The 14,827-nt window shown below is 39.7% G+C and overlaps 1 protein-coding gene across 5 annotated transcripts in view; it reads left to right on the top strand.

Annotated features, from left to right (window-relative positions):
• The first annotated feature begins 308 nt into the window (after nt 1-308).
• LOC110521548 (leucine-rich repeat-containing protein 7) overlaps nt 309-14,827 on the top strand; it is a 133,619-nt gene continuing 119,100 nt past the window's right edge. For all 5 annotated transcript variants that reach the window (XM_036968959.1, XM_021599153.2, XM_021599155.2 and 2 more), the window contains exon 1: nt 309-988. In XM_036968959.1, the coding sequence (XP_036824854.1) occupies nt 964-988 (25 nt within the window). In that variant the 5' untranslated portion in view covers nt 309-963. The remainder of the gene's footprint in view (nt 989-14,827) is intronic.

Below are 14,827 nucleotides of genomic sequence, written 5' to 3'. Positions count from 1 at the left end.
ATATCTGGAAGATAAAGGGTGAAAGCAATATGCAATAATAGGCTGAAAAATACTGTGTTAAACCTCATTAGTGGACGTTTAGTTCCCTGAAAGTTGGCTATACTGTTCGTTAACATCGACATGGAAGGGTTTTATCCAAATATAATACAGTATAGTATATGGCAGGCTCTATCGATTCTAGATGGCGGTGGAGCAGTGGTCAAAGTGGAGTGGAGTTCTAGTTTTATGAACGGTTTAATCAGGTTTTATCCTAACTCAGTTTTTCCCTTGCCGCGCACTTCACTCACGCGCGTATGCACGCAGACCACTCCTCTTGCGTCCCCGTTTCGTCTCCTCTCATATCGATGCAAGGAGAGGAAACGCTCGTTTTATTTCGTTCGTAAGTAGTCCTCCAGTAACCTCACCAAGAAGGACATCGATGAGGACAGAGGAATTAACCCGTGCTTGTCTCGAAATTCGATGACGGAATCACCCAATGAGCGTAATTTATCAAACCCTAATCAGCCTCAGCCCGGTTCTTTTTGCGGTGTATGTGCACCTCGCCTAAACGGGATTGTAGCCTATGCGTAAGGAAGATTAGAATTGCATTATGAACTTGAACACTTTGATAAAAGTATGGGGATCAATTGCTGGGTGGTCATCTATCGGTTTACAATGATATAAAGCGCATACCCGTAGTAGCTTGATCAATAGCCTATCATCTCCTGAAATCTGCTCTTTGAATTGGAATACAATTGTATGATTTGTTAACAGTCTAGCGTATATGGTCAGCATGTGGACGCTCATTTGTTCTGTCTTGGAAGAGACCCGTTCATTCCTTGCCCCTGGAAGGCAAACCAACACCGGACCATGGTTCGATGCTCCTTGAATAGGCTACTGACCCCTGCATAGACCTGCTATAGAAGGCTACGGCCCGGTGTTGGAATTACAATTGGAATCAAAGAAATGCTGTAAAACAATCCAATGGACAATTACTCACATCTACAACGTAAGTAACAATTGTATTGTTAATGCTGTATAGCCTTGCCATCAATAGGAAATTGTATAGTGAGCAATGACATAATTAATTAAATATTGTAGCTCACTCAATTGATCACAAATGTTACCATTTGATTAAAAAAATTGGAAGATGATGTACACATTTCACATATAGGCTGGCAGTGATCTGCATTCACCTCAGGCAGATATGATTAATTCAAGTGAAGTAGTGTGTCTTAATTGAGAATATTATGTTACAAACAGGCATAATTTCCTTTAGTTGGGACTCAAGTTTGATAAAGACTTGGTTGTATTTATATTAGAATTAAATATACCCATTATTTGTTTTTCGTTAACCTACAGTATAGGTGACATCAGGCTTGCTACTTGTCCCTGATATACATGATTGACATAATTGTGCCTCTGGTATCAGAGATATTCAAGGTGAACCCTGCTCATCTTAGAACAGGTTTTTTTGAACTTTTCTTGCCCGGGCAGGGACCCCCGCCCAGGCAGGGACCCCCGCCCAGGCAAACCTGTGTTGTGTTATCATAAGGTGAATTTGAATTGCAAGTAGAAGTAAACCATTTCAAAATTAATAGATTTTAAAATTAATAGTCCATTAGAAGAGGAAGTGAAAACTAACATAGCCTATTAGCTACGAAGGTAAAGGTATCATGGCGGAGGAGAGAAAATGTTGCCTCTAAAAAGTACATTTTCTGCAATTCAATGAATAATTCTCCATTGAGCTGAGAGAACATTTTGCAGATTTGAAGCTGATTTCCAGCAATTATATGCATTTTGCCATGGTTAATGCTGTCTTCCACTGCTCAAACATTATAACATCAATGTACATGGGTCCTGAATGCCCAGTTTTTGGAATTTTCAATTATCCCTGACTTTCTAGCTTTTTATTTGATTGTTAGTTCTCAAATATGGTTTTGGTTGTTTAAGTTGTCACTGAAATAGTTTTTCAATCCCGAAAATGTTCTATAAAAAATCTAAAAAATGAAGCCATTTATCTACTTCACTAGAGAACTGGAAGAGCTAGCATGCTAACTGTCCCTGTATCCTTCCAGTCATTGCTATAATGCTAGTTAGAATTGGCTCGTGAAACTACCTCTGATTTTCTTCATATGGGACTCAGATACATAAAAATGGTATCCATGATGGTATTCTGTTTTAGCTAGCAATATTCATAAAAAGTACTATTTTTCACATAGATATATATATATCTATCTCCCCCCTCCCCAAAAGGAAGCATATTTGTCTATTAGTAGTCCATTAGTACAATCCAATCTCAATCCAATCAACTGTTTCTTAAATTGATCAATTATTGAGAAGGTCATGAATTGCCTGCTGTTTAATGAGTGGTGTAATTAGGTCACTCGAACTGATAATGCATTGCCATGATGCAGGTTAGCTTGTGTCTAAATCATGTTGCAATTTATGGGAATGTATCTGTTTAGAGGTCCAGTCAAGGATACAGCTTAATTTGCCATTGACAGCTTCCTTTTTGCATATGTTTGACCAAGGTGTTTAATTTTTCATTTGGTTCATATTTTTGCTGCTACTGGTTGAAAGCTGTCTTCCATTCTCATTAGTAAGCAGGTACTGTTCACATTTTGTGCCTTTGAAGGGAGCAGATGAAAGCTCAACCTGCCAGTTAATAGTCACTTCACTGTGGCAGAGAGGCAGCAGCTAACTGCTCCAGGCTGCACTATTAAAGTTAGCTAGCCATTCAAAGTTGACAACAGGTCTTTCCCGTTAAGAGTTGATTAACGCACCCGTGCATCAGTCTAATTAACATAATATAAAAATCCCCATAAAAATCTGCCTGTTTAAGCTAGAGATATCTCTCATGGGCTTCGTCTCAATTAACCGCATCCACCTATGTCGGCCATCCGCACTGTAGCGTCCGAACGGTTTGGCCTACAAACTATGGAAAGATGAGGCTCTCACGAACACGATGGTGTTCTCTGTGCCCCATGGGACTTTTCTGAAGTCGGTACAGCCGATGAGCCAACTTCTGTTTAATATGACCCTATTATGGAAAGGGGGACTCTCACAAACGCAATGGAGGTCTCCAATTGGTTCTACAACCCCCTGTGTCAAGTGTCACGGGACTCATCTGAAGGTAACCCGGTACTGGAAGTAGTTTTGTGCCCTCCCAAAAAAGGAGTTAAATATCTGTAAAAAAAATAAAATAATAATTCCTGAGCTTTCTTATATCTCCTAGATATGGGACAGTCACTTCAAAACCTTAGTCACAAATTAAATAATAAGGAATGTCTGTTTTTCCATTTATGAATGTGTTGTTCAATGTGTTTCTATGGGCTATAGCAGTACAGGCCAAATTCAATGATTTATCAAATAATATGTGTATATATTTTATACCTACAGGGGTCCTAAAATTCTAACTCAAATGGCAAAATCATCCATGGTATGACCATCTTAAAACAATTCCATATGTTAGCCTAGTAGAACCCCCCCCCACCCCCACCCCCCATCCCAAGTGCTTAGACTTTTAGGGGTTTTAATATATCTCAACCTTTCGTAATTACACTTTAGTGCTCTTAAAACAACTGCAGTGGAAGCGGAAATAATCAAATTATCTTCAACTTGGTTAAGCCCCCGGCCATAACCCTATATGTGGGTTTCATCAATTAACATAAATGTGTTTTATTTTTGTGTGTTAATGAATTGTAAATTTGTAGAGTTGCTGTTAGTTTAACAACTGCTAATGACAAATTAATTACCATCTTTTCATATTTTACAAGTCTAAATATAGTTCTGAAGTTTAGAGGACTTCAGAACTATATTTAGACTTGTAAAAAATGAAAAGATATGAACACAGTGGAAAAGGTGTTCTTTGGTATGGCATCTGTCCATGGTCATGGGCAGCTGCTGTCTGTGCTTCCTTACATGCAGTATCTTATTCATAATATTTCACTGACAAGTCCATCTGCCACACTGAAAATGTCAGCCATTTCATTTTGCAAATAAATACAATATATTTCTACCAACAGTATTCTTCTCAGATATTTTACTTCCCTCCTCCCCACCAGTCTGTGTGTTCATTGCTGAAGCAAGATACCAGGGCAACAAATGCAACTCTGGAGTCAAAACTGAAGAGGAAATCAATATTACAGAGAGAATACAGTTACAGCCTTGGACCTATTTTATCCTACAGTATCTATTCTCAGTTCCTCTTCACTCTCTACTTTATTTTTTTGCCTTGATAGATGCTAATAGGAGTCAGTTGTCAAAATTGGTGTGGTATCTACACCGCAGTTGATTTTCTGTTCACTGATGGGAGCGGCCAGCTTAAAGTGGAGAGTGGTTTGATTGTTAGTCATATGGGCAGGAGACTTTACTCTCCCGGGCCTGCCGTGGGATTGCACGGAGGAGATTCGATGTGGCGGCGATGGTGGTGTCTCCCATAAGCACTGCCATGGGAATGGATCAGGCCTGACTGCAGCACAACATTTGGGAGTGACAGTGTAAGGGGAGTGATGTTTGTATGATGGGCCCTGGCGCTGGCAGGAGATTAATGGGGTCTCTCTTCAGTAGCAGAGAGGAGAGGAGCCAGGCAGGGCAGGCAGGCCTGATTCCCCTGGATCCCTGCCAGCCGCTCTGGGAGAGCCATGGGGCCTGTCGCCAAGGGCAGCTCATCTACCATCTACCCATCCACCCGGCCCCTGTCTGGACAGCCGCCTCAACCACAACATATTACCAGAAAGTGTCACATAATATGTCCAAATCGGTGTGTGTTCTGCCACTCCCACTACCTCTTAAAGACAAATTTCAGAATCTGCCAAACATGCTATTCCTTCTTAATTACCTTATGGTGTGTCTGCTTTGAGTTGCCAAGGGAACCCCACTGTTGGCTTGGAGATGAGGCATTGCAGAATCCAGGTCAAATCCTTATCTCCTATAACCCAATGTTGAGCTCATCAGATGCTCTCTGGAAATATAGCTTCCTGTGTCTGGCTCTAACATGGAGGGGTTTACCAGTGGGGTATAACTATTGCATTGCAGATATAACAGAGGATATAGCAATACGCTTGCGCTAATATCTGTCCTTCTGATGATTTAATTGTCACCATCAGGTTCAAGATGAGGCATTTGTGTTATTATCCAGTTTTGATACGGTTTGGGTTTCTATTGCTAGTAGCATTTAATCATCTGTAGTTTGTCTTGTAACTAAGCAACATAAGTTGCTGTAATGTCTGTCTTTCTACTCGCAATATACAGATGTAGGATCTTAATTTGATCACTATTTTGTTGATGAGAATGTTTCTGTTTGGCAGGAAATGCAAACTTGTAGTGTATTCTAAGTTTAAAAAGGCTTCAGAAGTTTGTAAATTCTACTTTAAAATATCAGACTGTATTTGCCCTAACGTATAATGTATCAACCTCTACAAAAAATATCCATGAATTATAATCCATATAACAATTCAGATGTCCTGTTGATGCAGGATTATTTTCCTGCCGTAGCAAACTGGCTCAAAATAAGATCCTACATCTGTACAGTAGGCTGTGTTTTATTAGACATTTCAATGAAAAGATACTGATTGAGAGGACAATATACTGTAATGACTTGAATAAATTGACTGCCTCTTTTCCAATGTCAGAGTGTACACATTGAGGGGAATAGCTCCTCTATTTTAATTTATTACTGCCTGCCTGACAGTTGTTCACTTCATTGCATTAAATAATATGGAGGCATTTAGATATTAGTCACAAAGGATGGTAAGTTTTACTGTCGAGCAAGTCACAAAATGCTCTTCATGGGTTTACAAGCATTGGGCCATATTCTACCATTTAACTTCCTTTATCCACTATAAACACCCCCTGTTAATAAAGCCTTTAGGATATTGTTTCCTCCTGCTGAGTAGTTTTAAGGTGTGTTGAGTCTATTCTAATCTGTAAAACTCAATGGATAACTCAGAGTGGATAAGAAAAGAGAGCCAGCGATTACAATCTGTATCCCTTTGCAACTTGTGCTGACTGCAGAAGCACTGCATATTTCTCACAGCATAATCTCAATTGATTTTGCTTAAAGTGGTAAAGAGCTGTTGTGAGTGTGGTAAATATCCCTACCAGCCTGCATTGGGGATCAGGGTGCCAGTCGGCCATGTCTAATTGCATTCATTCATATGCAGTGTGTGGTAAGGAGAGCGGCAGAAAGAGAGAGAGAGAGACACCGTTGCCCTAGAGCACACACAAAACTATACAGCCTAAACATCAGCGCCGCAGGTAACTTCCACAAAGCTGTGAACGAACTGAGAGACAAGGCAAGAAGGGCCTTCTATACCATTAAAAGGAACATACAATTCGACATACCAATTAGGATCTGGCTAACAATACTTGAATCACCAACCAAGAATTTACAAAATGGGGAAAAACACCAAATTGAGACTCTGCATGCAGAATTCTGCAAAAAGTATCCTCCGTGTACAACGTAAAACACCAAATAATGCATGCAGGGCTGAATTAGACCGATACCCGCTAATTATCAAAATTCAGAAAGAGCTGTTAAATTCTACAACCACCTAAAGGGAAGAGATTCCCAAACCTTCCATAACAAAGCCATCACCTACACAGAGAGAACCTGGAGAAGAGTCCCCTAAGCAAGCTGGTCCTGGGGCTCTGTTCACAAACAGACCTCATAGAGCCCCAGGACAGCAACACAATTAGACCCAACCAAATCATGAGAAAACAAAAAGATAATTACTTGACACATTGAAAAGAATTAACAGAAAAACAGAGCAAACTAGATTGCTAATTGGCCCTAAACAGAGAGTACACAGTGGCAGAATACATGACCACTGTGACTGACCAAAAATGAAGGAAAGCTTTGACTATGTAAAGACTCAGTGAGCATAGCCTTGCTCTTGAGAAAGGCCGACGTATGCAGACCTGGCTCTCGAGTAGACAGGCTATGTTCACACTGCCCACAAAATGAGGTGGAAACGGAACTGCACTTCCTAACCTCCTGCCATATGTATGACCATATTAGAGACACATATTTCCCTTAGATTACACACTGGGTGAAATAGCAGTGTGCTATCACAGCAGCAAGATTTGTGACCTGTTGCCACAAGAAAATGGCAACCAGTGAAGAAACAAACACCATTGTAAATACAACCCATATATAAGTTGATTTATTTTTCCTTTTGTAATTGAACTATTTGCACATCGTTACAACACTGTATATAGATAGACATGATGACATTTTAAATGTCTATTTTTTTTGGACCTTCTGTGAGTGTAATGTTTACTGTCAATTGTTATTGTTAATTTCACTTTTGTTTATTATCTATTTCACTTGCTTTGGCACTTTTGCTTTGGCAATGTTAACATGTGTTTCCCATGCCAATAAAGTCCTTGAATTGAATTGAATTGAGAGAGGCAAACTGCTGCATTGAGCAGTATTAAATGCACTTCCTGTGTAAGGTCTCACCTCTATGATTATGTGGCATTGCATTTGCATTACCTGGACCTCGGCCACGAAGAACAGTAGTGTAGAAAGAATGGACTTTACATTATTTCTGGGACAAAAACAAACAGATCACTTTTCCCCTCAGGCTTGAAAACAAGAAACCTGATGTCTGATGTTTTGTAACAACCTAGCCTATTACTCCTAATAATTATGGCACCATGAAGCAACATGGACTGTATCACTTGAGGAATTTGCTTTTTCCCATTCCCCTTTCCAATAATTCTCAACTATTGATCCAGTATATGAAGTGCAAAATTAGAAATGGTAGGCTTTGGCTGGCTTGTATAGCCATGGGTTCATCCTGGCTCTGTGCCTTATTCTGCCTGTCTGAAAGGACAATGTTTTTTGTATGAATCTACTGGCTTTTTTATTCTAGTATGAGTTCCCACATTAGCGAGTAAAAGTATTCCTGCCTTTTGGGTTCCATTATCTCAACTATAGAAATGACGGAAATTGACTGGAGATGACGAGTAATAAAAACTCCTATCTCTCTGTGTGTTTTTATATTCTGAATCTGAAGGGCCACTGATATCCTAGGAAGACCCATAGCAACTTGTTAAGCTGACAAAGTCTGAAGTTGCATTTTAAGAATCATACAATTTGATCAATGCACATCTTGTCTTCTCGTCAAATTAGACCTGGCCTCTTTGTTCTGTAAGTCTGGCCAAGCAAGACTAATGTACAGTATGTTGTACATTTATGCTGAATGTATAAAGAGTAGCTAACCATGTGCTAACAGGCAGCTGACAGAAGTGTGTAGTCTGAGTGGACAGACAGGGCAAGCAGCAGTCAGCTTTGATTTGTGTCTCATCAGGGTTGCCATTGGCCAGGCTTGGCTAGAGGACAAAAGGGAGATGAGGATGGCAGATAATAGCCTCTGAGGTAGATCTCAGGACAACAACACAACTAGTCAATCATTATATTATGTCTACTCATCATGTGCCTGAAGACCCAAACAGATGTGTAATTTTATAAAGCTGCAGTCAACTGATGCTATTGAGTTCACAATGTGTTTTAACCCTACATGAATGCTTACTGTAGTAGGTAAGGCTGTACTGTACACTACCTTGTTGTACCTAAAGTGAATGCTATCTCCTTTTGCACTCCCGAAGGTGTAGTGAGACTGATGTGCTAGCTTCAGTTTCTGGCTCATGTTAACTTATTTTGAAGAACTCATTCCAATACTGCATTAAAAACCAATTCTGTTCTAAATCGTAAAATTTTAGATAGACATAGACCTAATTTCATTTAATTTCATTCCTGCTGATATAGGTTCATAGAAAATGACCTGCACATGTCACAAAAGGAATGAGCTAATGCATTAATTGTCAGAGCTCACAATTGAAACACATCCCATTCTGCATGTTTCATTAAGCTTTATTACCAGCTGTTCACTCTTTTTTTTCAAAGCAAAGAATAGGTATGATGAACTGAACACCATTATCTTGGATAAAATCCAATTTGTGCTTGAGCCGAAAATGTGTCCGGAGGCTCTGTATGGAGGGTGTGACGCAATTGCTGAGGCTAAATTGAGCTCCGTAACGCATCTCTGTGCGCCTCCCAAATGTTGTAACAGTGCGGAGGGCTCCTTATAGCTCCACATTGACATGATTGGTTGACGGTAGGTAGGTGCGGGAGGTCCTGCATAAACACAAACTCAATTCCTTGACAACTTCCTTCACAACAGCTCTGCTCAACAGCTCTGCTCTGCTCCACGATGCTCAAGATGTATGTATGAATGCCCTGATTTCTGCAGAGGCCGTATCATCGTAAATGCTGCACGGCCATTGCAGACCTCTGATTGACCATACAACGCCTTTTACACTCTGTACAACCATAACTTTGCATGATTTTCATGGCTTCTTTGTCGTTTTGATGGAGTATGTTTGTTATTAAATATCTGATCCTCTAGTCCCATGTAGCTCAGTTGGTAGAGCCTGGCACTTACAACACCAGGGTTGTGGGTTCAATTCCCATGAGGGACCAGTATAAAAGTATGAAGATGTATGCACTCACTACAGTAAGTTGCTCTGGATAAGAGCATCTGTGAAAATGAAAAGATTTAATAAAAAAAATATTAATGTGGGGTAAAAATAAATTATTTGACCTTGTTGGCTAAACATCAGCCTGTCATATTTATTGAAAAGGTGCTTCATTATATAACACTAATACAAACTCTTGCATGCAGACACACTTGGATGATTCACCTATTCTCTTAATATGCTGTTAATACCTTGGATTTAGGAACTGTTGCTTCTGTAAGCTTGATGTAGAATGTTTGGAGGGTAATAAACATCTACTGATATTATTTCTGTTTGTCACTATGTCCAGAATCTCCCAATGGTTGTAAAAATGCCGGTTTACTCTTTTCTTACAGGTGGCATTTCATTTTCTATATCAATAAAACATTTTACATCAAGAATATCTACCTTTTGAATCACGTGTCATTAAGTGCACATCAAGTTGAATGTTTTTATTGTCACGTGCACAAGTGCAGTGAATTGTCATTTTTGCTTGCTCTTCCCCAACAATGCAGTAATCAGTAGAAATATAAAAAACAAGGGAAATGTGAGTAGGCATCAGGATATATGATAAACAGAGTAGCAGCAGCATACAGTGCATTCGGGAAAGTGTTCCTTCCCCTTTTCTACATTTTGTTACGTTAAAGCCTTATTCTAGTTGATTAAATTGTTTGTTTTTTCCTCATTAATCTACACACAATACCCCATAATGACAAAAAGTCAAGGGGTCTGAATACTTTCCGAATGCACTGTATGTGAGTGTATGTGTGCGTGCGTGTGTTAGTATGAATGAGTGTGGGTGTTATCTACACTACCAGTCAAAAGTTTGGACGCACCTACTTGTTCCAGGGTTGTTGTTTTTTGTGTTTTTTTTAAACTATTTTCTACATTGTAGAAAAACGGTGAAGACATAAACTATGAAATAACATATATGGAATCATGTAGTAACCAAAAAAGTGTTAAACAAATATTTGAGGTCCTTCAAAGTAGCAACCCTTCACCCAACATTTTGGAATGAGACGTTCGACGAGCAGGTGTCCACATACTTTTTGTCATATAGTGTGTGTGTGCACCCTCAGTGAGGTGAGAGAGAGAACGAAGCAGAATATTTTCTCACTGCTATTATTGTACAATGTAGAAAATAGTAAAAATAAAGAACAACCCTTGAATGAGTAAGTGTGTCAACTTTTGACTGGTGCTGTATATATATTCTGCTCCTTTTTCTCTCACCTCACTGCAGGTGTGAGGGTGACACACAGCACTGTGGATTTATTCAGTAGTATGTGAATAACCATCATGGTTGGGGTCTTTATAGCAAAGCAGTACTTCCACAAGTATGAAAATGTATACATGGCCAAGGTTGTCATCAAGGAGGAAGTGAGGACTTCAATAGAAAGTAGAGGTTAATTCAACCTACATTCTGTCAAGTGCATGAATATACCACATACATTAGGAATATGACTCTAGCTACTACATGTAATTTGCATTGCTTGCTGTTTGGGGTTTTAGGCTGGGTTTCTGTACAGCACTTTGACATCTGCTGATGTGAAAAGGGCTTTATAAATACATTTGTTTGATTTGATAAGATGCAACTGTGATGCAATTTCCACATGAATCATGGCCGATGGCCTTCAACAATGAGCTCTGGAGTTGTAATAACCTCACATGCTTCTGGTTAGTGGTTCTACGGCTGGTTGATGGGTGTTGTGGGTGACATTAGTGGTCCTTAGAGAGGGAGGATCTGAAGAATGCTGACCAGACGGTTCAATTCAGAGAATGCTTTTACATTGCTGTGGTGTAATTCCACTATTCTCCCAGATTACAGGGCACCTTAAACCATTCTTACCCTCTCTCTGCAGGGCCCTATCAGGCCTGCTCAGGCCTGAGGGAATGGCACAACACTCTGTAATAACACTTTTGAGATGAAAAGAAAGAGAAATACACTGCTTCAGAGCACTAGCAGGATTTGAACACCGATTTGGCTCATTAGTCCAATCAGTCACTCATTTCTTTTTGTAGTAACAATAACAAATATGGACCTTTGACATTGTAAGATTTGACTAATGTTTTGATTTGTGCCTAATTCACCAGTGCTCAAATGAGATGTTAGATAGGGTGGATTACTTCATAATACCCCATTTAATCAGCGCTATATTAAGAAAAAGAATGGAGGAACCAAAGATATGGTATTGGACAAGTTTTACAAGGCTTCCTATAACTTTCCAGAGATTGTTCTCCCTGGAAACTCCTTCCTGCTCTCGGAACAACTCACTCTTCTCTCTTCTGAATCTAGACCGAGTCCATAGAGCTTTGATCCACTTACTGTAGGTCTATCGAAAGAGGTCCTTTTCTGCTGAGGAAACATGTTCTGTTTTAGATGTGCTTGTTTGATGACGCGACGGTAACCGCTATTGAATGGAGCTCATTCCTTTGACCTGTCATTGCACCTGACTCTCCCATTGGATTTCATTTTTTAAATTATGTTATTTGAGAGGTGCAGCACTTGAGTCCATACTGCTGCTATAAACAGTGGAGCTACTGTACAGTGAGCTCCAAAAGTATTGGGACAGTGACAATTGTTGTTGTTTTGGCTCTGTACTCCAGCACTTTGGATTTGAAATTATAGAGTGACAATGAGGTTAAAGTCCAGACGGTCGAGTGAACCGTTTAGAAATTACAGCATTTTTTGTACATAGTCCATTTTAGGGGACCAAAACTTTAAAAAAATGCCCTGCCTTAGGTCAGTTAGGATCCCCACTTCATTTTAAGAATGTGTAATGTCAGAATAATAGGAGAGTAATTGATTTATTTCAGCTTTTATTTCTTTCATCACATTCCTAGTGGGTCAGAAGTTTACATACACTCAATTAGTATTTGGTAGCATTGCCTTTAAATTGTTTAACTTGGGTCAAACGTTTCGTGTAGCCTTCCACAAGGTTCCCACAATAAGTTGGATGAATTTTGGCCCATTCCTCCTGACAGAGCTGGTGTAACTGAGTCAGGATTGTAAGGCCTCCTTGCTCGCAAATGCTTTTTCAGTTCTGCCCACAAATTTTCTATAGGATTGAGGTCAGGGCTTTGTGATGGCCACTCCAATACCTTGACTTTGTTGTCCTTAAGCCATTTTGCCACAACTTTGGAGGTATGCTTGGGGTCATTGTCCATTTGGAAGACTCATCTGCGACCAAGCTTTAACTTTCTGACTGATGTCTTGAGATGTTGCTTCAATATGTCCACATAAGTTTCCTACCTCATGATGCCATCTATTTTGTGAAGTGCACCAGTCCTTCCTGCAGCAAAGCACCACCACAACATGATGCTGCAATCTCTCCCTTTTTCCTCCAAACATAACGATGGCCATTATGGCCAAACAGTTCTATATTTGTTTCAACAGACCAGAGGACATTTCTCCAAAAAGTACGATCTTTGTCCCCATGTGCATTCGCAAACCGTAGTCTGGCTTTTTTATGGCGGTTTTGGAGCAGTGGCTTCTTCCTTGCTTAGCGGCCTTTCAGGTTATGTCGATATAGGACTCGTTTTACTGTGGATATAGATACTTTTGTACCTATTTCCTCCAGCATCTTCACAAGGTCCTTTGCTGTTGTTCTGGGATTGATTTGCACTTCTGGAATTTTCCAAGCGGTTTAAAGGCACAGTCAATTTAGTGTATGTGAACTTCTGACCCACTGGAATTGTTATACAGTGAATTACAAGTGAAATAATCTGTCTGTAAACAGTTGTTGGAAAAATGACTTGTCATGCACAAAGTCGATGTCCTAACCGACCTGCCAAAACTCTAGTTTGTTAACAAGAAATTTGTGGAGTGGTTGAAAAACAAGTTTTAATGATTCCAACCTAAGTGTATGTGAACTTCCGACTTCAACTGTACATAAGGGTCTAAAAACCCACAAAATCTACCTTGCCCTTGACGTGTTATGTGTGTTGCACAGTCTTCCAGTAATGTTGAAATAAATAATACCATTTTGATATCTCAGGGTTGTGTGATCGGTTCCACCAACAGCGTTGATTGGTACCAATGCAATCAGCATAACAGGGAAGGGGAGGGGATACACCATATTACCCAACAAACAAAAAGAATGTCACGTTATTATGATGTCCCATTCTAAATGTTGCCCGCTGGGTGAGCACCAGTGAAAGTCATCATAGTCATTCTGTGAATGAAGATGTGCATTGTTTGCATCTTCTGTAAAGCAGTCTTATCTATCTTTGTATCAGTCTTTGCATTTAGCTTCATACCATTATATTGCACTGCATATAATTTTGAAGTAGGTCAAAGTAAAATCTGAGATAAATAATATATGTTAAATTCTTGCATGGCCTCATAATAGTTTTATGGAATATAGTAAAGGATTTTTCATTCTCAGTGCTTAACCTTGTAGCTTTTATAGTATCAAGGACAGGGGTTCATGAATTGCTCGTTTTGGTTTTCTAAAATCCTATTCTTTGCACATTGTTGCTGTCAGAGTGAATTCAGGCCAGTCCATTAGGTGACACCTAAGGTAGAGCGAGCTTTTATTTTGCGATGGAATTTTGGCAATGTTTTCACTTGACATCGGAGAGTCCTGCGACTGCTTTGTATTGTTTTAGACAGTTCCTAGTTTTTGTCTTCCTGTACCAGTTTAGACATCATGTTTTTGTTGCAAATATTGTTATGAGAAATCAAAGCATACTGGATTGGGTCTGTTTTCTTCTTTATTCCTTTCCCAGAGTTCTGAATGGTATGGCCCGCTGCGTCACCACTGGAATCCCAATTAGACAATAGAGGTTGATTATTTGCAATGCCTCGTTCTCCAGCCTGCTTTCTAATGCACACTGTTAACCAGCCTTTCCTCTCTTTCGGTTCACTCACGTCAGCATGAAATCACTATTTTCTGATGAAAAACAAAAAATAAAACATTTGCTTTGTTCCAGCGTATTAGAAATATTTTCATCATTCGTCCTGTTGGGTATGGTGATGTAAGGACAGTAATTTAGCAGGAGCTCTCCTCTGTCAGTCCCAAATCATGGAGGTGTCAGTGGAGAACTTCACTGATTAATTGTAACAGGATTTTGATCACCAGAATCAGTTTTGTAGATCACCAGTCACTCTCAAGGTGAAGCTTGAGCGAGGAGGAGAAGAAAAGAGCTGGATGCTCTCCGTTGCATCCAGCTCTCTTCTTCTCCTCCTCCATTTTTAAACTTGCTTTGGATTATCTCTGAAAGTGGTTCTAGGCCACTCAGGAGAATGAGGTATCATGTGAGAGCCTGCATGCTCAGGCAGCATATCTACTACATTAGCTATGCACTGGAAAGTCATCGA

Source organism: Oncorhynchus mykiss, chromosome 30, assembly GCF_013265735.2.
Source record: "Oncorhynchus mykiss isolate Arlee chromosome 30, USDA_OmykA_1.1, whole genome shotgun sequence".
In the NCBI taxonomy this organism is placed as follows: Eukaryota; Metazoa; Chordata; class Actinopteri; order Salmoniformes; family Salmonidae; genus Oncorhynchus; species Oncorhynchus mykiss.
The sequence above is the reverse complement of the archived record's forward strand: the minus strand, read 5'-3'. Positions and strand labels throughout refer to the sequence as shown.